Source organism: Hyposmocoma kahamanoa, unplaced genomic scaffold (genome assembly GCF_003589595.1).
Source record: "Hyposmocoma kahamanoa isolate Upper Pololo Valley unplaced genomic scaffold, ASM358959v1 89, whole genome shotgun sequence".
Lineage (NCBI taxonomy): Eukaryota > Metazoa > Arthropoda > Insecta > Lepidoptera > Cosmopterigidae > Hyposmocoma > Hyposmocoma kahamanoa.
Window position 1 is genome coordinate 2,524,368 of NW_020654520.1, and position 25,354 is coordinate 2,549,721.

The 25,354-nt window shown below is 36.7% G+C and overlaps 2 protein-coding genes across 3 annotated transcripts in view; one reads left to right on the forward strand and one right to left on the reverse strand.

The window, feature by feature from the left end:
* The window catches only part of LOC113236180 (putative 1-phosphatidylinositol 3-phosphate 5-kinase), a 38,875-nt gene extending 33,473 nt beyond the window's left edge, over window positions 1–5,402 (forward strand). The window contains exons 19-21 of the mRNA XM_026472191.1: window positions 1,536–1,715; window positions 3,187–3,342; window positions 4,630–5,402. Coding sequence (XP_026327976.1) covers window positions 1,536–1,715; window positions 3,187–3,342; window positions 4,630–4,814 — 521 coding nt within the window. The 3' untranslated portion in view covers window positions 4,815–5,402. The remainder of the gene's footprint in view (window positions 1–1,535; window positions 1,716–3,186; window positions 3,343–4,629) is intronic.
* LOC113236181 overlaps window positions 1–25,354 on the reverse strand; it is a 38,997-nt gene that overhangs the window by 9,815 nt on the left and 3,828 nt on the right. Inside the window, exons 3-7 of one of the 2 annotated variants that reach the window (XM_026472193.1) lie at window positions 21,674–21,791; window positions 18,058–18,280; window positions 16,660–16,722; window positions 15,043–15,149; window positions 12,533–12,603 (exon numbers count right to left, since the gene is read on the reverse strand). In XM_026472193.1, coding sequence (XP_026327978.1) covers window positions 12,543–12,603; window positions 15,043–15,149; window positions 16,660–16,722; window positions 18,058–18,280; window positions 21,674–21,791 — 572 coding nt within the window. In that variant the 3' untranslated portion in view covers window positions 12,533–12,542. Of the gene's footprint in view, window positions 1–11,749; window positions 12,604–15,042; window positions 15,150–16,659; window positions 16,723–18,057; window positions 18,281–21,673; window positions 21,792–25,354 lie in introns of those variants that run through there. The other variant, XM_026472192.1, reaches the window with a different exon arrangement.

The window sequence follows — 25,354 nt, forward strand, 5'->3', positions numbered from 1 at the left end:
TATATATAAACATTGACTTACAAATAAATAGACGGCGGGTCTAATACAAAAACCACGAAAAAAATGCCCCAAGTCAACCTATTTGAACGTAGTGACATGTAAAGGAATATGAAAAAGCTAAAACGTTGAATTTAAATTCTAATGTCATCGCAGTACTGTCTAATTTTGCTTGCTTCGCTGTCAGTCGAACAAACGAAGACTAAAGCGTGAATGACGCTCTGTATACGATTTTAACGCAGTATAAGTTCGGACACTTTTTAGCGCGGACCTGACGTCCATATAATTGTAAGTCAATGTATATAAACGATAAAATTAATGCGTGTATTTGTTTTTTTAAATAAACCAACGTTTCGGGTTCTTTACAGGTTCTATGGTCACGGTTGAATCTGGAATCCGATATCAGTAATTTAAATTGTTGACTGATTTATTATGCAGGGTGTCCCACACAGTCTTTTTCTTTTGCCTGTTTAGAATAGAATAGACATTTATTGCAACGCCACATACCAAAAAAAAATGATAACACAAACAAGGAAAACAAAATTAAAGAAATAATAATTAATAAAAAATAAAAAAATGCATTAAAAAAAAACAACATTAAATAAGACAAATCTGACAAAAAACAAATTATAACGACTACAAATTTTTACTGTCATTGACACATGATGTACGCAAAAGGACTTCATTCGGCATACTACAGCAGACTTTATTCAGTTTATAGTAGATAGATTTAAAAGTTTAGAGAAGTAGACAATAATTGATTTTCATATTTTGCAGGCTTTGCCTTCTCGTGTTCGTTATTTGAAAGTAACGCAAACATTTCCGAGCATGTTTGAGAAAAATATTTTTTCATCTCACTAACTCGGAAAGGCTTAGAAATTCGCGCAAAAGCGTTTTTAGCACGCTAGCGAGGAAAAGGTCTTTGAAATTCGAACTTGACGATGGACTGTGGTGCACTTAACTTTTTCTTTCGATGGAAAAAAAAATAATGACACGTTCAACTACGCGATTTGTCGTACGTTATTTATGTACATTTTATTCTTATTATTGTTCACATTGTAAATTGGAAACGATAACTAATTTTGTTTATTAAAACTGATTTGTTATAATTAAATATAATTCTACAGTTTTTCATCTACCATTTTCCTTGTTATAATAAGACAAAAAGTTGTGTGTTTCGCTCGGCAGCAAAGTTGTTTTGCGTCTCGTGTCTTGAAACCCTCGCTACGCTCAAGGTTCTATTTACGAATCAATCTAAGGGTCGTATTTCAGAACTCTACTCAATACTCAAGTTAGGACTTGAGTATTGCAGTAAGCACTGAAAATCATACTCAAGTTTGCTCAAGAAAAGCTGACTTAAGCATTGAGTAGAGTTCTGGAATACGAACCTCAGTCTACTTCGCGTGCTCAGGTTGTACAAAAGTTGTTAATGTACGTAATATATCCCTTCGAGTGTGATAGTATTTTAAAAATTACCCTGTATATGGCGCTGTAAATCCTGTAATGTAGAGGTATGTGCCGTGCATGTTTCTCCACAGCTCGTATCCTCGGCGTGTACAGCGTGGGCGGTGCCGGCAACGGCGTGCTGGTGATGGAGAACGTGTGGTACTCGTGCTCGCAGAAGGCCAAGCGGTTTGACCTTAAGGGCTCCAGCCGCCATCGCCTAACGAACGACACGCAGCCGCTGGCTGTGCTCATGGACGAGAATCTGCTTAACTGTGAGTTGTCAACTACAATTGAGGATATACACTTAGAATAATAACGCATAGAATGATAGTTTCATATCAAACGAACTGTCACAAGTGAGGCAAAAATCAAATTCATGTAGGCTAGTTTTAGTAGTAGGTTAATTTTCGGTTTTAGTGAATATTTATATAAAAATACAAGTTGAAACGCGTTACTTTCTTGTGGAATGTGATATTAGTATCTATTTTATTTTTATCTGACGTATTTTTGCGCTCCTTTACCGCACATTTCGTCATTTTTAGCTAAAATTCTTGAGCTGTTCGCGGTGCAAGTTGATCTTGAGCACTGAAGGCCCGCCCGCTCGTGTAGGCCCATTGGGAGCGCTTCAATTTGCCTCACTTAGCGTGTGCGGACTAGGTTTCTATGCGTTATTATTCTAAGGATATACATTGATTATTATACGATGTGAAAACACGATTCTGTTTTTCTGTGAGAACACAAATTAACCTCTAAATTTTACAAGAAAACTGCTATATTCAATTTTACATATACCAATGATGAAACAGAACACATATAGTATACGATATGCACTTTTCAAAAGGCTTTAATTGCGTTTTAAAAAAAAAAACAAATTCTGAAATATAGCCAGTGTCCCTGTCGCTTGACCCAAGCAAAATAAACCGCATTAGTACGTACCGTATTAAGTAGTATGTTAAAAATGGTTAAAACAGATCACTATATAAAATAAATTAACGTACGTGTCGAACAATAATGATGTCGAAGGAGACAGGGAGTCAGACAGGAAGTGAAAGAGCGAGAGAGTCGTTTTAAGTAATAGACTTTTTTACTTTAAACCATAATCTAAGGAGTACCTTTCTAAGGGTCGTATTCTAGAACTCTACACAATGCTTAAGTCAGGACTTGAGTATGATTCAAAGCACTAGAAATCATACTCAAGTCCCTGCCATTAGGGTCGTATTTCCAGTGCTTGTGTTGCCAGTGCAATCCTGACTTGAGCATTGAATAGAGTTCTAGAATACGACTCTTATACTTCTCTCACACTTTCTGTACAAGAACCGCTTTCGTTCTAAAGAACTTCAGGCCACAGTTGGCATAGGTTCGAAAGATATCGAACAAAAATTCGACAAACGCGCAACTTATCCGGTAAGTAGTAATGTCTTTTTAACCGACTTCAAAAAAATGTAGGTTCTCAATTAGACTGTATTTTCTAATAATTTGTGATTTGTAAACCGATTTTGATAATTCTTTTTTTGTTGGAAAGACCGTACCAATACTGGGACCAATTCCATTTCAATTTGAAGAACATATTCTACCTCTAAGGGTGGCAAACTAGGGGATGATTCGGCTTCGCGTACTTTCCGGTAACCGATTTCAATAGAACTTGGCAAATAGATGTAATTCCACGAACTATTGAGGTCGGTTTTTTTTGTATAAAAAAGTTATAATCATTAATAATCGCTTTGTATTTCTCGTTCCGCGCAGTGCGGTGGGAGACGCAGCTGTATGTGGCGTCCCACACCGGCAGCGTGCTGTGGGCGTGCGTGGAGCGGGACACGTCGTTCCTGGCCTCGCATGACGTCATGGACTACTCGCTGCTGCTCGGCATCGACCAGCACACGCTCACGCTCGGCATCATCGGTACCTCATGCCACTGTTTCATCGTGACGTGTGTCATTCTAACCAAGTTACACAGCCTTCCAACCTCCCTATAGCAAACTATAGTAAACAAAGAAATGTCATGATATGTCACGTGATATGTGTCATTCCAACCAAGCTACAAAGTCTTCCAACGTTCCTTTACCACGTGTCGCCGTAACCTCGCTATACTCTGAATCTGTCAAAGTGACAGGTCAGGGATACAAAGCAAGTTTTTACCAAGGATCAATATAGTAGTACCGGCGCGTGACACCCAAAAGTGTTTGTAACAATACAAACACAATATCGAGGTTGAAAATTCAACAAAAACTAATAACAGTAACAGACACACCTAAAAACAGTAACAAAACTGATAACGACGATTTAGATGCACGCGCGCGGTGAAAAAGGAACACGTTCGAATTAGAAGACGGACGAGCGACGAAAGTAGACGACTTGGTCACGTGACAACTCCCGCCTTCCTGTTCAAACTCAAAATTGTTCCTGACCCTGCCTGCTCATGCGAGGCCTATGGGGATCTAAATCATATCTTCTCCTGCCCCTCAATTGACCACGATACTTTCGTATCCGAACTCCTGGCAATCAGTGACCCGCTCTCCACCTAGTTGCATATTTATGCAACAAAGATGTTTACAATATTCTGGCCTTATTTATTGAAAATAATAATATCAAGCTTCCCAATTCTTTTTCATCCAAATTCCGTACCTCTTCCATAATCTGTAATTCTGCTTTCAAAACCCTTTCATCGGCTAAATACGAAAGCAAAGCCACAAAAAAAAGACAATGGCGAAAAGGTGTCAATACCAAAAATTATGGTTTAAACTTCTGCTACTTGCTCTGATAACACCAGTGTCGTAAAATATTTTCTACCAATATTTCTTAACCTTTTTATAACTTTGTCAAAAAAATTAACTTTCCAAAAATAAAATACGTCTAAATAATTTACATTCTATGGATTTTAACTAGAAAATGTTTTTAAACAAATTGAGTAAACTTCTATTTGAAAGGTATTTTTTTTTTACAAAATGTTGTAAAAAAACTATGTTTACAAAAAATCTCTTGGATTCTTCGTCAGAGTATAGTTCTCGAATCTTGTTCACTGCTCAATAGTTAGTTCTAATCATGGGTAGGATTAGATGAGCTCTGTAGTCTCGGGTTTGGGTGTTTGTGGTACCCTCGTTGTTTCGGATTGCCATGACACTTTGATGTTTTGACGATACTTTGAGATCAAAGCAACGTATGCGATGTTGTCTAATATTTATTTTCCAGATTACATCCGAACGTTCACTTGGGATAAAAAGCTGGAGCACCTTGTGAAGAAGAACCTCGGTTCTGGCCAGCCGACAGTGGTGTCGCCACTGGAGTACAAGCGCCGTTTCTTCGCTGCTGCCAGGAAGTACTTTCTGCAGTGTCCCGCGCACTGGGATCATTTGTACAACACTATACACGCGTAGTTACCAAGTTATTTTCAGACATGTAAAATTTTTAGAGCCGCTGCAATGGGATCCATTGGGGATATGTCGTCTCTCTCCTTACTAACTGCCGTATGAGACATTTTTGTCGTAAGTGGCTAGGTGCAGATGGAAGTACATCTGCCGCGTTCTGCATCTGGAACGTTCACACGTTTTACCCGTTCATTTGGTTCCGAATGGATAAATGTGAACAGAAGTGTTATACAAAGCTAACCTTTAACCTGTTTCCGAAAAATTCGGTATAACCTCCAGGTTGGATTAGTGAATAACGTTTTAAGAAACTTCTTAAGCCAATTTGGTCTACTAGAATACAGAATACACAAACATTAAGCTGGAATTCCTTTTAACATTTTTCTGTGGAATACATAAGAAGGCGTCGACTGTACTTGCAGTGAACGATAACGCGCGATTATCTATACATATACACTGTCAGTGCCTATAATTCTAAATGCACTGTCACACGCGTTTAGAATTAATTAAAAAAACATTATTATAAATATATTGAAATTGACATGAGCGACAACAAAAATTTGTCCAATGAGAAAATATGGATCGTAGTTTATTGGTCGAAATCCGTTGTTCCCTTTGAGATTCCGAAAACGTTTCTACTAATAACAATTATTTATTAGGGCTATTTAAGAAGCGGGTTTTAGTTCTACACGTGTATCAAAAGGTATTGTGATAGCATAGGCATAAAAATACTGTAGGCATAGTGATATAATTTAGTGAATCTGGTACTACACTGTATTCGCACGCGGCAAATACATTACCCAAAGTAAAAAAATGTACTAGTAGAATGTAAATAATGTAATAATAGGTTTTACAGAGTTTTTTCTGATTTATATGAAGTACTGCTTTATTTATGTCGTAAAACTTGTGATCTGAAAGCAGAGTATTATTAATTTTTAAAAACTTATTACATTCCTTTGTATATTATATTTTATTAATTGTTTAAATTGTGCAAATCGGCACTTTCTGTTATTATTATCATTTAAAAAAATATTAATAAAGAATATCTTTATAATTATTTCTATTATTTATAAAAGAAAACTTTGTGGGTACATTTACTTACCTGTTTTTCTGGGAGTATAGTAAAATAAAACAAATTATTCTTTTTTTAAGTCAATAATTTATATTTAAAGTCATAATGAGTTATTTAACACAGATAACGCATAATAACTATATTCATTTTGTTTTAATAAACCAACTATACAAACACTGTTATTAGATGAAATTAAATACGTTCTTTATGAAGTCGAGTTAAATTCACACCCTTCGTGTAATAAGGTCACATGTGCAAAATGACAACTTTTCAGTTTAAAGAAACTTTACGAAAAACTTTTTTAATGCTTAAATAGTAAAGTTGTAAAATATCACACATAGTGGAGAGTTAAACTTACTTCATTTCTTCTACTAACCGCTTAACTTAGAGCCTATACACACGGCGTATTTTATACGCGCCCACTTCGCCGAATCGATTCAAACGCACGCAGATATCACGTTGCAAGCAAGAAGCTTATATACTCAAATGGAGTTTATACTTAGTATTTCATGTAACTGCATGATTTAAAAAAACTAACTCAAATAAACAAACAAAACTGAAATTAAAACTTTCTCTTATCAAAATGCGCGAGACATACTGGAAAACGTGGCTAAATGACAAAATAAAATATATCATATAAAACCATAACCCAGTTTTAGAATATTCAAAAGTCAAAGAATCATTTATCTTATATTATAAAATCATTTAATCATTATATTTATAAAATCATTTATTCCATAGGCAATAAATTATACATTACTTATAAATTTACACTTGAAAACGTCACATTATCCTATTGAAACTGTTTAAGAGGGAGCAGAGGAAAAATTCCTAATCTTCGATTTGATTTTAGAGGGGTATATCCACTTTAAATTAAAAATAAAATATTGTATGAGTAACTACACGATATATTCAAGCATAGACATAAATCAGAAACATAAAACAATAAAGTTCCCTCGATAGATAAAAATCACGAAAGGACCTCTAATTTTCACATTTTCTCGATTTATCCTCGAAATGCTACAGGTTATTAGGGCAAAAATTAGATAATTAATTATATTTACGAGTATGCATGATCGACAACTGTCACTACGGATTTTTGTTTAATCCCTTTAGATTTAGAGTTATTCCGCTAAAACCAATTTGGTACATTTAATGCGCAAAATTCAACATCTCCTGTCGCATGTCACGCGAACTTCAGGCATATATTTGTTCCATAAATTTGGGCGGAGCTAACGTCAAAACTTTTTTGGCATGAGAGCTCTTAATGATATTTCAGGTATGCGTCATTAGGGCAAGGTCCGATAAATTGAACACGTTAACTAATTTTAACTGTTTTTAAAAGATAATTTTGTGCTTTATTTGTTCTAATTAAAACGGACATTTGACCATTTGTCACTTTATTTTGGTAATGACGCACGTATAAAATACGCGGTGTGCAAAGGCTCTTAGGGCGCGTTCAAATTAGCCGCTGTTAGACCGTGGCGCGACCGCCGCTTGCTGCAGCGCGTCTAACAGCGGAGGAGAAGCGGGGAAAACTTGCTAGATGAAATTATTTAAGTATATGCTTACACTTAAGGATATTTGTGTAAAGAATGTGGAAGTTCATTACAAGATAGGATGTACTTTGTCCGATCGTATAAAATCCTGAAAACAGGCTCAAATAAAAGTCTAGAACGAATTATGTAAGAATAAAATATCTAATTTTGTACACAATTTTTATATTATATTTCTATATAAGTAATACAGAGAACCTGCTAAATTTTGGTTTTCAACTTAATAAAGCACTATAGTTGTTAAATTCATATTTACTTCAAAATTTACAATTGCCCAGCAGTTTAAAGCCACGCCGCGCAGCCCTCTGCTGCATCAGTCGCCATCGGGCGATTGTCGACGAATATATTAATTTTTAACGCGGGGTTTGCGGGACGCGTGGTGTAACCCCCCCACAACGCACCCAAAATATAGGCTGACGTTGAAATAACACTAGTATGACACTTAGGGCCCATTTCTGATCCGATTCTGAAACCCATTTAGCTTACGTTCTAAAGTTCAGAGGTTTCGAAAATATACTTCCGACTGTTGATTACAATTACACGGGCAAGCAAGAACTTTGAAGTTATCTCGTGTGGTTTCAGTATTTATTTATTGGATGGATTATTTGCAGATATTCTTTTAATAAAGCTTGAAACCCTGTGTTGCGCTTGCTAAACTCACGAGAGAAATAAATGTAGATACAAATATTTCTCCCGGCGCAGGATCGAACCCGCAACCTCTGCAAGGCAGTCTAGTATGGTAACCGTTCAGCCAGATGCAATTAAGATTAAAGTTAAGTTTGAAACTTTTTTTAAAGTGGTCGTTGTTACAGATACAGGCTAGCGCGCGAAATGTGAAAAAGTAATTATGGATAATAATGTAGCTGATGGAAGTGGATTAAGGTCTGAGTCTAATACGATGTATTTTGGGGCTCGCCCGCGCAGCCATTGTTTTTGTCTCTTTCTCTCACGTGACATTAAAACGCGAGAAACAGATAACAATAGCGCGAATGAGTTAATTTTTTAAACTGTATATACATTGAACTTTTACATTTTACACAGGTAAGTTAATTTTATAACAGGACCTGCCTAGCTACAAAATTTACGACTTAGCCATATAATAGTATATTTTTTATCGAGGGACTAAAACCAGCCAATATAGGGTATTTATTACTCCGAGGTTTGTATTGGCTTTTAGTTTCGAGGTGAAAATTTTACTTTTCACTTCGATTGTGAGAAAAAAAAATATTTCAATCGTTTTCGCTTTACAAAATTACGAATCAAAATTCTGAAATTTTCGCGGATTTTTTGTCCAACCAGACACAGATCCAACAAACGTACCGCGGGATAATAATATGGCGCCACCGTCTATGCGGAAAAGCACGGAACTAAAATCGAGCTTACTAGTGGCTGTCTGAGTTTGTACACTCGAACTAAATTAAAAATTAGCTACTTTTTATTAAGGATTAGAATGCACTTTACTCCCGTTACGTAAATCTATATAGACGTACTTTTAGAGCATGAGAAGTGAAAAGGATATTGATTATTAGTTCTGCGAAGTAGGTAGGGGTATTTCATTTTTCCAAAGACGTGATTTTCATGTGACTTTGCTTACGCCCCGACTCTCAGTGTTGCATAAGGTGTATACGCTGAATTACAAGAATATTGGATAATATTTAGGGGTTACACACTGGTCACTTTTATTCCATACTTGTGACATTTCGAATAATGAAGTGCGTTGCACTAATGGGCTTTTCATGTATTTCTTAATTTTTTTTTAGTTATTTGTACTGTGAAGTGGGAACCATAACAGGAATTTGGCAACTAGAATAGGTACTTTGTAGTAAGTTTTTAGGATCTCGGACTCCTCAATTGAATAGGATTGGACAACATCAGACAATATCACATACGTCGCACTGATCCCAAAGCAGTGTTGGGCGTTAATCAATTAAATTTCAATCAGAAATTCAATCAGATTAAAAAATCAATTCAATTGAAATCAATTGCAATTGATTTTAATTGCAATTGATTCGACAAGTGGAAAACTCGTAAGCAAGAATCTCCTTACTACATATTTCTCTGTGTAAACAGTCGAGGGGGAGATTAAGTTGCTTGCGAATCTCGTATGACGTAATCGTAGGCGTGATTTTAGTTCTTGCCTGAATGTAAACATTACGATACGATAATCTTATGGCGATTATTGCTTACGATAATCGCGTACGATTTTTCGTCATGAAGTGTGCGATAAACTCTCTCCTTCTAAATGGGCCTTAACAATTAAACCGAATAAAAGTGTCATTACGAGTATGGATTAGGGGTGTCCTAAAGCACCGGTCGGTTCGGTTAGGGGGTCGGTTGGGGCGCCGGTTGGTGGGCCGGTAGGGGGGCCAGTTGGGGGGCTGGCTGGGGGGCCGGTTGGGGGCTGGTCAGGGGTGAGTAACCCCACTCCCTAACTCAACCCACCCACTCAAACTCACTCACTCACCCCCTAACCTAACCTACCCGTTGACCCAGGGTGTGGGTCCCTGTGTGTCATCCACCCTTAACCTAACCCTAACCCCCTCAATCCGACTCCTAACCCACGCCCTAATTCACCCCCTAACCCACCCTCTAACCCACCCCTATATGCCCTATAAATTTATTATAATTGTCAGTTTTAATTGTTAATTGTTAATCAAAAACATTGAAAAGATTGAAAATTGATTAATTGTAGATATACGCGATTAAGGATTGATCAGTTGTTAGTTGCGAGAACCACAATTAACAATTAATTAATTGTTAATTGCGGTTCTCGCAACTAACAATCAAATCAAGTTAATTGCTGTTTCGCAATTAACAATTAATTAATTGTCAATCTTTAATTGCCAAAACAATTAAATTTTGCCGAACACTGTCCCAAAGTAAGTAACTAATGCACTTATGTTATGAAAATCTGAAACAATGACGCTGTCACAAACACCATGAAAACCGGTGAGCAAGTCACTTGACCACGGAGGTCGTGAATCCAAAACGTTCTAAACGTCGGTAACCATCAAAGAGAAGAGTACAAAGAGTTTTTACAATTCGTACTCGTGTATCCAGGAGGTTGGTCTAGCAACGACTTCACTTTCATAATTTCAGGGAGTATGTATCGAGCAACAAGGAAGGCAAAGGCAATATATGCACTCAAAATTGTCCTCTTCACGAAACAGTTGAATATATTATGTACCTCAACGTGAATTGAAAAGTGAAATGAGTTGCATATTTTGTCAGCCTCATATACGTTAAATTTTGGCACGAGACGATTGTTAAGTCGATGGGTTCCAAAGAATGTTTTGCATAACCTACAACTTCTGAGCACTTCAAAATGCAATTGCTAGGAGACACTTTTTTCTGACAGAAACAAACGTAAGATTGGTTGATTTGGACGAGCGTGTTATATATATATATATATTATATATATGTTATATATATATATTATATATATGTTATATATATTATATAGTTAAAAATGTAGAAACCAAACGTACGTTGTAGGTATACGTCGTTTATCTGCTTACTGATTGTCATAACTAACAATTTTGTCGTAATTTATTTGACTTACGCTCTTACATAGCTTTGAAAAGCGAACATTCTCCTGTTCCACCAGAGATGTGCGAGGATGTATAGCGGCGCTGTGAACCGATGTTATGGTATCCACCAAAACTGTGACTTATTAACCACTAACGTACCAAATGTTTTAGGCGCATTGTACCAAACTTGAAGATTAGTATTATGCGCCTAAATACCGAATAATCGAGTAGTCTGGTATTATGCGCCTAAATACGGAAATGGCGGGTTTGAATGTTATTCAATATCTCTTCCCATTTAAATTGATGATTCACCCTTGGCCACAATCTGACCTGATATATTTAATATATCACTTCCCTTGATTCTTCTTCTTCCCTTCATGATTCCCTTCTTTTGCTTATTTTAATACTATAATACCTTTATTTACATTTGTTTTACTTATATTGTATTACGTTATGTTATATTCAAATAAATTTATTTCATCTTTATATTAAGTCAGATATTTAATAGGTAGAGCTCCTTGTGGAAGAGTTCGTCTAGGGAAGTACTGCCACCTTCCTATTTCTGTCGCCTACCAGTAATGTGAGCTATACTGTGTTTCGGTTTTAGGGTAGGGCAAGGTGCTGGTGAAATTACAGCTACATGGGACTTGTCAACGTCTCAGAGTGACGGGTGCAGAGGCAGTGCCCCTAAGATCTTTGCGATTTAAAGCTCTGAGTGGCACTGCAACTGTTTTGTATAGACGTTTCGCTTACCACCATGCGCACAACTCATTCGTCCCGTCACTTGGTGATATAAAAAATAAAGAGCATGGTACGAGTCTGAATAAAAAATGCCTATTCATTCTAGCTTGAATAACCCCAAATTCTATTTTTCAGGAAACACAGATGTATGCCATTCTTCTCCCGTACGTATTAGGAAGGACGAAGCAATGCACTTCGTGGGAATAGGTGGTCAATGACATAAGGATAAAGTGGTCCGGAATTTCTGGGTGATCGAGGGAGAAATCGAGGGTAGCAGTAAATTGTGAAGTTCCAGCGTACACTCTCCAAAATATGTTCGATTGAAAACTGATAAGTAGGTCACTTGGACTGCTCTAACAATAGTTCTTAGTTCTGCTATTTTACACTTGTGATGTGAATGGAAATTAAGCAATAGTTAGAACACATTTTCTATTAATATTTAATTTATGTGGGTTTACACTAACTGAAAAAACAACGCGTATTTATCTTCACACGCCCGTTCACATGACAGTGGCTAGCGCGCAAACGGTTTGCACATTGTACAACTAAGCTTTCGCAAATGTGTATCTACAGATAAAACTCTTTCGAGCTCAAAACACATGCATACCCGACCGAATAGTTGCGCAGTTTGCACCAAACGTCGTGTACACGGGCCTTAAAAAAATAAGTGATTATAATTAATGCTTGGTGACTGTCATATTTATTAAAACTTTTAGATTACATTAAAAAATATATATGTATAAATCAATGCCGCGTTAAATTGATGCTTCACGATACATATTGGCATATCAACAGCGTTATTGTTAAATTATTAAATAAATGAAAGAGAACCTCGTTGGTATCATGTGGGGTCCAGTGTGGAACTCAGTGATCTCAGCCTTTCCAAGCCCGCTAGTAGGTCCCTGGACAGAAATAATTACATTTAAAAAATGCTTATTTTAAATTTTCTTATGTACGGTGGCAGGTTATCTACTATTTATGTTTTTTTTTTAATTAAAAATAAGTGCACATTTGACCTCCATCTCACCTGATGGAAAGTGACAATAAGGTCGACGATGTAGCACGCACCTAAATAAATAATCCTATTATATCCTACACCTAAATAATCCTATTTACTCTCGCCTTGAAAAGGTCCAAGACAAGTCCGCTGGCAGGGAATACCACTCCAAAGCGTGGCGAACGCGCCATATACATGTGGAAGCGAACTGTTTCGTGCAAAGCCTGGGAATATCCACAACAACGGGTGGAACCCCAGCCCACGTTGAGTCCCCCAATGACAAGGGGGATGGCGGAATCGAAATATGCAATTACATCGCACACTCTCCTGTAGAATGCGGATAAGCAGACAGCTAACGTAACAATATACACCCTTTAAAATGTCTCCAGGAAGCAAAATATTCTATTTACAATTTTTAACATCCTTTCCCTCCATACCGCATAGCCGTGGGACATGTAATTGTGCATTATCATTTAACTTCAACCTAATATTGTGAACTACCTTACTGTGTTGATGAAAACGAATTATTTACATCATTGACTTACAATTATATGGACGTAGGGTCCGCGCTAAAAAGTGTCCGAACTTATAGGGCGTTAAAATCGTATACAGAACGTCATTCACGCTTTAGTCTTCGTTTGTTCGACTGACAACGAAGCAAGCAAAATTAGACAGTACTGCGATGACATTACAATTTAAATTCAACGTTTTAGCTTTTTCATATTCCTTTACATGTCACTACGTTTAAATAGGTTGACTTGGGACATTTTTTTTCGTGGTTTTTGTATTAGACCCGTCGTTCATTTATTTGTAAGTCAATGATTTACATCAACATTGTCGTGACGTTGGTGTAAATGAATTACTTACATCAACGTTATTAGTGACCATCGAGTATATAACCGGAAATAGAGACGAAATTTTACATTTAATTTGTTTGAACGTTATTCTGCCAAATCATTACGATGACAACTGCGCTCCGATTGACCAGCCCGAATACGAAACAATTGACGGGAGTAGTCAATTGTTTCACTTCAAATCAACCAGTTTAACTTGAGTGTCGTAACGTCAAAAAAGTCGTGAACGACAGTTAATATGTGAACAACTTCATTTAAATATAGAAGCCACGACACTTTAAACTACACGACTTTCTGTCGTCGCGACATAATGGAAACGCGCCCATAGAGTAGCCTGAACCAACTACACTTTAGTCTGGCATATTATTACTAATGTATCGCTCTACAAAATTACAAACGAAATTCGTTTGTACGGCGTGCGAGCAATAACTTTAACAATGTTTCTGCTATAATTATTGATACAAAGATCGAACACTCAGAAAAAATTCCTCCGATCCGGCCGAATTCGAACCTATGTCTTCTAGCATACCGTGCCAGACGCTATACCAACTAAGCCACAGAACGAACCAGCGAACCTCACGAATTTTTCTATGTGCTTGTTGTTGAGTTTTTTGTATTTAGTTTTTCAACAACTTTTTAGCCGTAGCGTCTAAACCAGTGACGTAATTTCACAATAAATAATTGAACATCAATTCAGTAAAAATTTGATTTCTTTAACACAAGCTATACGTTAAGAAAGTATTATCTATACGAAATGAAACTATTTTTTTTGTACTATTAACTTATTATTTTTGTGAAGGGCCCGAAACGTTGGTTTGTTTGAAAAAACAAATATACGCGATTTAAATCCGGAACAAAAGTTTCATTTCCTATGTGTAACAATCGCGACCTAAGAATTCGATAAGTATTATCTAATTCATTTTTTATTACTAAAGCTGGTTTACGTAATGTTTCTTTGCTTCATGTGTATGTTTACAATGTCATTTAGTTGTTTAGTGTTGTCTAGTACTTTGCTGTTGTATGTTTATCAGTTATTGTTAGTGTTATTGCTTATAATTATTTAATATAGTTGGTAACCTGTCACAAACTCGAATTTTTGTTTCCGGAATAACGTTTGTTCGAATTTTCATTATACTGAAAACCGAATTGTAACGAAACCATTGTTCTTTCAGGATATGTTGGATGTCTATCGCAAAGACACCATTAGATTCGGTTAGGTTAGGTTAAATTAGGTTTAAGAAAACTACAAACTTTCGAGGTTATAAAAATTTGAGCAAGCGTTATTTCTGGAAAATGTAATTTCGGTCTACTGATAGGTAACTAATATAGTTTCTATTACATTGTGATACAAGCTGTTTGTACCCTTAAAAATAAAATAAATAAATTAATAAATAAAAAGTAAAAAGGGAAAACGTCTACGTTACGTCTGTTCATGATAAAGGGGATGATGTGAGTGAAGTATGCAAGACCTGAAAAGATGAAAGCGGTACCTGAGCGAGGACTCGGCGACTGTTGTGGCGTGTCTCAGGTCGGTGGCGGCGTTGTTCTGCAGACCGCGCAGCGATCGAACTTCGCTTTGAGACGCTGCTAGCTCCTCCTGATGGGTAACATATTTTTTAATTAATTATTCATTTTTAAAATTGGGTTTTTCCTTATCTTAACTGTTGTGTGTTTCACTGTTCACAATTATTCTTTATGGTAAAAAAAAGAAACTTAATGGATCAAATCACTTAGGCTCAACTCACACTGGCGCAGAGTCGAAGCGGCGCGTCGCGTCCTGTTTTTCAACTACAACGCATGGCGACGACACTCGCATTAACGCGCCCGGATCATAGTGTGGTCGGCGTCTGACGCCTCACTGCAAGGAACGCAAGGGCATGCGCGAAACCGCTCGACTTAAAGAGAGCGACTTTAGCTCGAACTGGACTGAAACTCGACTTTCGATGCGCGGTTCCGTATTTGCATAACACAAATTTGTACCTTAATTATGGGAGAATAGAGATGAATATGCTATAAGCGAAAAACATGACGCGTCGCGACGCTTCGACTCTGCGCCAATGTGAGTTGAGTCTTAAGGTACAGGTTCGCCTAGTTTGACAACGAACATTGCTGGCTGCCCTGGGGGCCTAAAATGCCGCATTAGCAGAATCATAATATGATCCTAATTCCATTAATATTTTGAAACTGCCTCCGCGGCCGAACGGTTACCATGATGGACTGTCACGCAGAAGTCTCGGGTTTGATTCCCGGATCTTGAAAAATATTTGTATGGGTCTAATTTGTGGTTGACTATATGTGTGTCCATGGCACCGATACAGGGTTTCCCCAGTGCAGCCCCGCATCCTGCATGCATTCATCCTGTATGAGTGTGTGCGTTAAAAAAATCGTAAAAAGGTCACACACACAAGAGGTCAGATGATAATTCATATTATGAATTGCTAACAATTCATGTAACGCACTTCATCTGTTTGACACTGTTGTATGAAATGGTCTACACAATAGAAATTGCTTTTATGTCAAATATTTTGCCGTTGACAGCTTGTTTGTTGCCAGCCGAATCATGGAAAATTTATGAAATTCTTGGTTTCTTAGTAATTTAATCTTTTTATATAGTTGTTTTATCAATCAATATACTTACACTAAATTCTCGTAACAAACCATCTATGAATATTATAAAATAAAAAGAATCAGTAAAATTACGGTTTTGGTTTTTTTGATGTGGCAACATAATGTGTGGCAATTACAACACCTAAGCAGAATCTGCTGGTGAATTGAATTGGGCACAATTAATTGGAATGTGGAACAGTTTTACGAATATAAGAAGAATTGCGACAGACTCACAAGGAATTCTGTAAATGAATTGCCTTTAGCAGAATTACATGATTTGGTCTTTTTAGACCCCTGACTTTACTGGAAATGGACTTTTTTGTAGGTGTAAGTTGTATTTCTGCAATCCACTGACTCGAACAAGTCAGTTGGTAGAGCGGTTGTGCTTTTTTATGGTTCAACACTGGAAGAGTATCGAAGGAACTATTATAATAAAACTTGGGTGTTTTTTAAATTTTTGTTAGCAAACAACGCCATTTTTTTTAAAATTTCTAGCTTACCTTCAATTTCCTAACTTCCTTTGTAAGTTTTGCGATTGTCGCTTCGGCTTCTGTCGCTCGAGTCTAGAAAAGAATTAACGTGTAACATAAAATATCCTCCTTTAGTATAATAATTGCTTCGGTAGCCCAGCGGTTTGAATAATGGACGCTAAATGAGGAGACTCCGGGTTCCCGGCAAGAACTAATTGGGAAATTAATTTTTCTAAAATTTGTGGTTATATGACACATGCTTATTATTTCGGGTATCTATTTTAGTATCTCGCCTCACCCATGGCCTAAACGATACATTTTTTGCTTAGGATGGCATAGTCGACCGGGGTCAAAGACTCAGGTTCAAGAAATGGGATACGATGCGAGCGACATTATTATAGTGGTAGTCATGTCATGCTGTTCCCACTGGATAGTGGCGACAATTTATCGTCGTATCGTATAAATTGCACGATACAGTCACGCACGACAGACAGTCGAGATGTGGGAACACGCTAAAAACGACAGTCGTCTAACGATAAATAAAACTTTACGACATAATGGGAACCAGTGTTGGGCAAAATTTAATTGTTCTGGCAATTAAAGATTGACAATTGATTAATTGTCAATTGCGAAACAGCAATTAACGATTGATCAATTGTTAGTTGCGAGAACCGCAATTAACAATTGATTAATTGTTAATTGCGGTTCTCGCAACTAACAATTGATCAATCGTTAATCGCAAATATCTACAATTAACAATTAATCAATTTTCAATCTTTTCAATGTTTTTGATTAACAATTAACAATTAAAGCTGACAATTATGATAAATTTATAAGGCATATGGGGGTGAGTTAGGGCGTTGGTTGTTGGGGCCTGTTGGGGGCAGGTTAGGGGGCCAGTTGGGGGCCGGTTGGGGGCAGGTTAGGGGGCCCGGTTGGGTTAATTGCAATTGATTTCAATTGAATTGATTTTTTAATCTGATTGAATTATTGATTGAAATTTAATTGATTAATTCCCAACACTGATGGGAACGCGCCCTTATAATAACGTCCCTCACATCGTTCCCCCGTTCTTGAACCCGAGTCATTGACCCCGGTCGACTGTGCATAAAAATTGTTGTTTAGGCCATGGGAGAGGCGAGAGATAAAAATATATGCCCGAAGTAATAATAATGATGTGTTATATAACCGCTAGCTAAAACAAATTAAAAAATTCTGCAACGGCGTTCACCCAGAGTATGTCGAAATTGCCAAGTTTACAGGGAGCGTTTTAAAGCAATTTCGACATACGATACTTTACGTAGGAGGGATCGAAATATGGCTGTTTACAAACATAATAGAAAATGAGCAAAGAATAAAGTTGGCGTAGTGTTAATTGGAGGTATCTGCAGTGAAAGTGTAAAAGTGGGAACGCAGCCGAAGACTGACCACCGCGTCCGCGATGTTGGTCTCGACGCGGCCGGCGGCGGCGTCCAGCTGGCCGGCGTAGTCGCGGTCGGCCAGACGCGCGTCGGCCAGGCGTGCCTTGGCGGCCGCCTCCTTGGCGCGGGCGGCCGCCGCCTCCGCGCGCAGCAGCGACGCCGCCTCGCGCCACGAGCTCAGCTCGCCCTCAAGCCGCGAGCGCCGACTGCGCTCCGTGAACAGCTCCGACCTGGCGGTTCACGTACTCCCCGTTTAAAGCAATTGCTAAAACTCGGGTTTCTCACAGAGAACAGTTTAAGGAGACTGGTACGACTGTGGCATCACAGTACATTTACTCAAATATTTTGTATGCCCGTAAAAATATACATAATTACGTTAAGAAAGAAGATATCCATAATATTAAACTTAGAACTAAGTCCAAACTCATGGTACCACGATTTCGTTTAACCAAGGTAAACGATTCTTTTAAGGTGAACTGTATACGTTTTTTTTACAAGTTTCTGGAAATTATATTAAAAGAACTTACATTAAGAGTATTTTAATTGAAAAGTCACACACTCAAAGTCACATACAAAATTGAAGAGTATGTTTTAGATAAAGAAGTATGGAAAGACAACAATTGTCTAGATTCCACACAATTATGATTCAAAGCAATTAAGTTTATTTGAAAAGAGCAATCCCTAGAGTTTCCCTTGAGTTCTTCTCTGGGAGGTTGCGTAGTGAACGAGCAGTAGTTTAAAAAGTAGCTTAAAAATGACGTTTTCAAGTGTAAAATGTGACCTATGGAATAAATGATTAATTATCTTTGACTTTGACCTCTACTTCGTCCCGGTTAACGCCCAGTGTACATTATACTGTACTAAGTAATTTACACGCTTCAGGTCCAAGTTGTAACTCAAAATATGTGCAATTCAATATTATATCATCACTGAAGGTAAAATTTGATTCTCTACAGGTTAATACAACCATCATCAGAATATTGTAAGAAACAATTAAGGACATATCTACTTAACTCAAAAGACACATTTTAAGTGAGTCAGCTCTGGCCAAAACAGTCTTTATATGCGTAGTATTTACGTATTTGGCAAGTAGGAAATTGTTTAAAGTCTCTGTAATAAACTATAGCCTATACATTTTAATGATCTTTCACGAGAAGCGAGTAATTCGTTTTGTCATCTATTCGGAGAATATACACTTTTTGAGTTAATACACTATTGTAGCGACGGTGCAATATATATAGGATACAAAGCGCTAAATTTATTTTTTTAAATTTAATAATGTACGCTGGGCTAGCGATGCGCAATTGCGAATGATTTCGATATTCGACTCATTAGTAACACTAATCCTGTCATACGAATGACAAATTAGTATGATCTGAATGATCACTCATTCCAAAGTAGTATCACTAATACATAGATTCCATAGAGCATTTCCACCTAGCCCTCTCTGACATACGATGAATACCGTAACCGTGAAGGGGACAAGAATATTTTTATACGGACATGATGAATGATCGGTACAATTCCAGGTAGTTCCGATAATAATCATTCGGATCGTGCACCCGACGCTAGTTGAATAATTGTGCTTGGATTCGACATAGGCGAACGATTTGCCCATTCGAATGATTAGTATTAGTAAAATTCAAAGTCGCAGATCGCTACACTGGGCGTTTACGTGAACTCATCGATATTCTAACCGAATTGTTCAATTAGATGTCGTTCTCGAATCGAAGGGCGCTTTCCGAGCTATTCAGAACATTCAGAGTTAAACGTCCGGATTCGGATACAATATCGTTATCCAACAGCGTTTACGGAGTTAGTCGGTGAAAAAGATTATAAGAAAAATAAAAATGTATTTAAAAGGAGGCCTAAAATATAAGAATGCTTTTAGTCTTGCATTCAAATACATTAATAAAATTTAACAAAATCCAGACTTATTTAAAATAATAAGAGATTCCGTATTACATTCTTGCTTTGTAAACAATAGGACGTTCGGTAACTTTCATTCGATAACTGCGTTCTGAATAACGTTTGTAGCCTTTGCCGGCCGAGAAGTTTAAGTAATCGTGCGGGACTGACGTCATTTAGGTTCGGTTTCGAATACGACAGTTTGATGTTCGATTCGGGTGTTGTGAACAAAAATGAAAAGAAAACGTAGATATCAAATCGAATCGGAGTTATCGTAAGGTTCTGAATCGACCCCCAGACTACGAAATTCTTTTCAGGTTGCCTCGATCATTTAAAATAAATATTGTAAATGATATATCGATGCCTTACTTTCTCAAACTCGTATCTCATAAAGAGTGATTAATATAATAATAGTGAGTAATATACAACCCATTTTTGTTGTCCAAGGTAGGCTTTATGGTACCTAGAACTAATCTGGTGCGACTTCATAGAATGAGGTTATTTGCAGTACCTACCACAAGATGTACAGTGAGTGAGATGGCCCCCCTGCCCCGAGCACTTAGGTATCTAAATCAGTTGCTTAACTTTGACTCCTCATTGTACCTTTTTGCATGCTCAGAAACAAAATTCATATTTTCCGTAGGACGCTATCTGGAGTCCTTGACCGGAGACAGCAGTATTAAGTGTTAGTTTAAAATGTAATAACAAATGGATTTTATCTTTTTTTTGGCATTAATGTTAATCTGTAATAATTTATTGTTTATGGTATTGTATTTATAATTTTATCAATTTTCATATTTTATTCACTTTTGAATTGACTAAAGATTTATTGTTTATTTAACTTTAAGTCTTACTATTGCATTTGGGTCGACTGTAATAAATAAATAAATAAATATGGTTATTCCGGAGATGGCAAAACTTTCGATTTATTATAAATTTCTTATCAAGTGTGTTAATTTGGACGTATTACTTTAAGAATAGGTAAAAGCCAGTATGAATATCATACTTACTTACAAATAAATGGACAACGGGTCTAATACAAAAACCACGAAAAAAATGTCCCAAGTCAACCTATTTAAACGTAGTGACATGTAAAGGAATATGAAAAAGCTAAAACGTTGAATTTAAATTGTAATGTCATCGCAGTACTGTCTAATTTTGCTTACTTCGCTGTCAGTCGAACAAACGAAGACCAAAGCGTGAATGACGCTCTGTATACGATTTTAACGCCCTATAAGTTCAGACACTTTTTAGCGCGGACCCGACGTCCATATAATTGTAAGTCAATGGTGAATATAAAGGAAATGTGATGTGAAATTAGCCTGCAAAGTTTGTATACACAATCCATTTTCTGCATTTCAGTAATTTTGTGCTTTAAAATACGAGTTTGAGAAAGAATGGCGACGATATGTGAACAAATGTATTTTCCAAAGAACAAAATATTAACAAAGATCAGCCCCAAGAGTTTCCTACTCGTTCTTCTCAACGGAATCTACCTTGTGAAAAATGTAATAAAGTGTAATCTATGTAACGATTTCAAACGCAATTTACTTGCCCATGAAACCAAGACACATTTGCATGTTTGAGTTGACTTTATTATACTCTATTTGTCATAATAAATTCCAAAAAATTAGAATGATGGATAAGAAGGGAACACTAAAGTGTGAAGTTACTGGTCGGTTTACATTATATCACATAGTAAAACAAAACCCCACCTTGTCCTTGTGAGCTCGGACATGATCTGCTGCAACTGTTCGTCCTGATGTTCAGGCTCGGGCGAGGTGCGTCCAGGGTGAACTGGGAGGAAGTCGGGTAGGCGCATTGATTCAGCGCCTGCAACATAAAAGATTTTTTATCACACACACTTGTAACAAAAAATCACAAATTAAAGTAAATAGTAAAGTAAAAATAACGTGCAGCAAATACAAACGGTATTTTTATCATACAGTTCTAAGGCGGTAAAGGCTTTTTCATCACACTTGCTCGTAAACAGTGCCATAACACGCAGGCAAAGTCGGCTGTAATATGCTGAATTACACCCACGGGGTTTTATATTACATGAATAGAAATTTGAAATTTAATTGCACTTTTCTTATTGTACTTCTCTTATACGCAAAAAGTTTTCATGCCCGAAAAATCTGAATTTTATAACGCACACACTCAACATAGCACCGCACTAGAGAAACCCAGTGTCGCGGATGCCATGGACGCACACATAGACAGCCACTAATTACACCCAAACTCACGAGAGAAATAAATGTAGACCATACAAATATTTCTCCCGGTCCGGGTATCGAACTTGGAACTTCAGCGTGGCAGTCCGGCAAATTATTTCATTTAAGCTTAGAGTACAGAAAAAACTAAACATTAGCTAAATAAATTTTTAAAATTCAGATTGTGCAACATTCCTAATATTAAAATACACTTTTTTTAATATTAACTTAACACAAAAAATTACAAGAAAAAAAAAATACATTTGTAGTGTAGTTTATGTAGATAAAATTTTTTAATTGCGGTAGCACTCCCTGGAATGCATGAACGCCGCCCATTTGCTTCCGAGGCCCCTACCCTAGGACTCTTCAGAGCCCATTGGATCCCTCCAGGTAGGAGCCAATTTGGGAAACTATGCTGTAGAATTAACAATTTCTATTACTCATAGAAAACATTACATATGTTTTTTTTTAATTACAAGTTTTTATTTTACTTAAATAACATTCACAGAATCAAAAATTGAGAAAACTTCACTATGCAACATAAATAACATAACATATTCTGGCCTAAATGAATAAAGTTTAGTGTCAAACACATGGACGCGAGTAACAAATATGGACTAATAACAATTGGTCAAATAATAAAAGTATTTGAAATAAATAACATACAAAAACTGTTAGAATCTAATTTCACTGACAAATATTACCAGAACAATAGAATAAAGAAGTAAAATTAACTATAAAAAAAGAATACATTCAAAGTGAAAAACCCATTGGTCACATTCCTTTCATATACATTACAATCGCAATAGCCTATAAAATATATTTTTATTTAGTAAGTTTCTTTAAGATTTTTAAGCAATAGCAGAAACAATAGGTTGTCGGATTTGTCTGTAGTTTCTCGTTTTGTCACCTTGTTTCATTCTATTCATAGAATTGTTTTTGATTTGTGTAAATGGACGTTGGAGGGTCAGGGGTCATTACAGTCTGATTTTTTTTGAAGATCGAGTAAAATGACATTAGCAGGGTGGCAAGTTCTCGTAAAATTTTAAATAGTCATGTAGTTGTTGTCAACAGGTCTATCAATGGATTGTGAAAGTAGGTAAAATTTAGCCAAAAACGTCAAAATGTTAATGTTACAAAGTACAAAATGATTACCAATTGCGTTATTCTTTATTCTTATTTTGACAGTTGACTGTATTATTGCCAAAATCAATTCTTAATCATTTTAATAAAGACAGGCGGATTTGATTAAGTATATTAAATTAAAATAAGAAAACTTTAAAATATGTCACCTATTTGTATTTTCAATAGGCTTACTTTTAATTTTAGTGTATATAATGAATGAATTTTCAAAAATTAACAAGTCAAATGAACCTGTGGCCAGCAGTTGTGTGTGTATAATGGGCCGACGATGAATAAAATGAAACAATTTCGGCTGTTTATTTCATAAGCGTAACCAACATGCATCGATATAATATTTTTCGACTGCAATCACTAGCTGCTAGCAAGCGAGCAACGCTTTACCACAATGAGCTGTCATTTTACTCCATCTTCAAAAATGACAGATTATAGCTCTCACAAATGTTGAAAGACCATTTTTCCGAACATACTTTCCTTAAACATCCCACACATTAAGACCTTTACACAGTGTTTGAGAATGCTACTTCGTAGTTTGTCAGGTCCACGAGTGGATTGTGTGTTCAATTTTGACAGTTTCTTGCACATCTTTTATCGTGAATGTAACGTCACTTAAACTATTTTCTACTCGGGCAACTGAGGCTATTGTGGTGTGTTGGTCTATGACGGGTTCTTCTGAGTAAGCTTTTAAAAATTCCTCTGCAAATACCTCCGCTATATCACTGGTATTCGTTACTATGTCTACATTATAACTGCTAATTGCTGGTGGGATGTTTACTTTGGTAGATGTGCATCGGCGTATGTGAGAGTAGAAGGCTTTGTCACTATGTTCCAATATTTTTGATTCGTACACGCTTCTTTGTTTCCTAGATAGAGCAACACACCTGTTGCTAATCTCACGGAATTTCATGTAATTACCGCCTGAGCCAGAAGATCTGTATTTATCCCATAGCAGTTTTTTATGTACAACTAGATTGAGAACACATTCATTGACCCAAGGCTTATTTTTAGTTTTATTTTTAACTATCTTTTCTGGGGCATGCTTGTCTGGTCTGTGGTGGTGTTGACTGCTTTCAAGATTCCTGACCACAACTGTTCTGTGTCACCTGTAAGGTTTACAGTGTGAAGGTTCTTGGCTAAATCTGTGTTATAGTGGTCAAAGTTAATAGATTCACAATATCGTTTAAACTTGGTTGAGTTATTTAATGTTTGTACCTGATATTGGAAACTGAACTCTAGCATACAGTGGTCGCTTTTACCTATGAGTGGTTTATGAACTATTTCCTTAATCAAAGTCTCCTCATTAACCATTACCAGGTCCAAAAGTGAGGGAGCCTGATTCTGCTGGAACCTTGTAAGACTATTAACAAGTTGGAAGAGATTACCGCTAACAAACATGTCTTTAAAAATTCCTGCTTGCCCTATTTGGTGCTGATCTATGAGAATTGGCCATTTAATAGTGGGATACTTAAAATCGCCAGCAATGATTATAGTATGGTTTTCCGAGGCTGCCAAAAGGTTTGTCCACAGTTTGGTGTCATTGCTCTCCATGTCTCTTCGTTTATACCGTGAGGTCGATACACCCCTACCAGTACAAAGTGATAGGTGTTAATCTGAATATCTAGGTAAAGAGCTTCCACATCTTCACACATGTATCTCTGATTACGTCTAGCAACTATCGGTATCCCATTTAAGTTGTCTCTAACATACATTGGCACACATCCACCTCTGGTATTGCTTTGAAAATGATTTTTCATAAGTTTATGGTCTAGTCTGAACAAAGTGTAGCTCGGTATGCTATATGTACTGTTGAGATCTTTACTGTTTAACCATGTTTCCGTGAGAATAACAAAAGTTGTTTTTTTTTTTTGAGTTTACATAGAGTAGTAACAGATCAAATTTAGGCGGTAGAGAGAACAAATTAGTGCACATAAATGAAAGGTCAATATAAGGATTTCTATTATAGTCGATTAGTTTTTTTGGTTTACAATTTTAGGTACACCATTCACATATCTAATTGTGAGGTAAGTTTCCCCCTTCTTTACT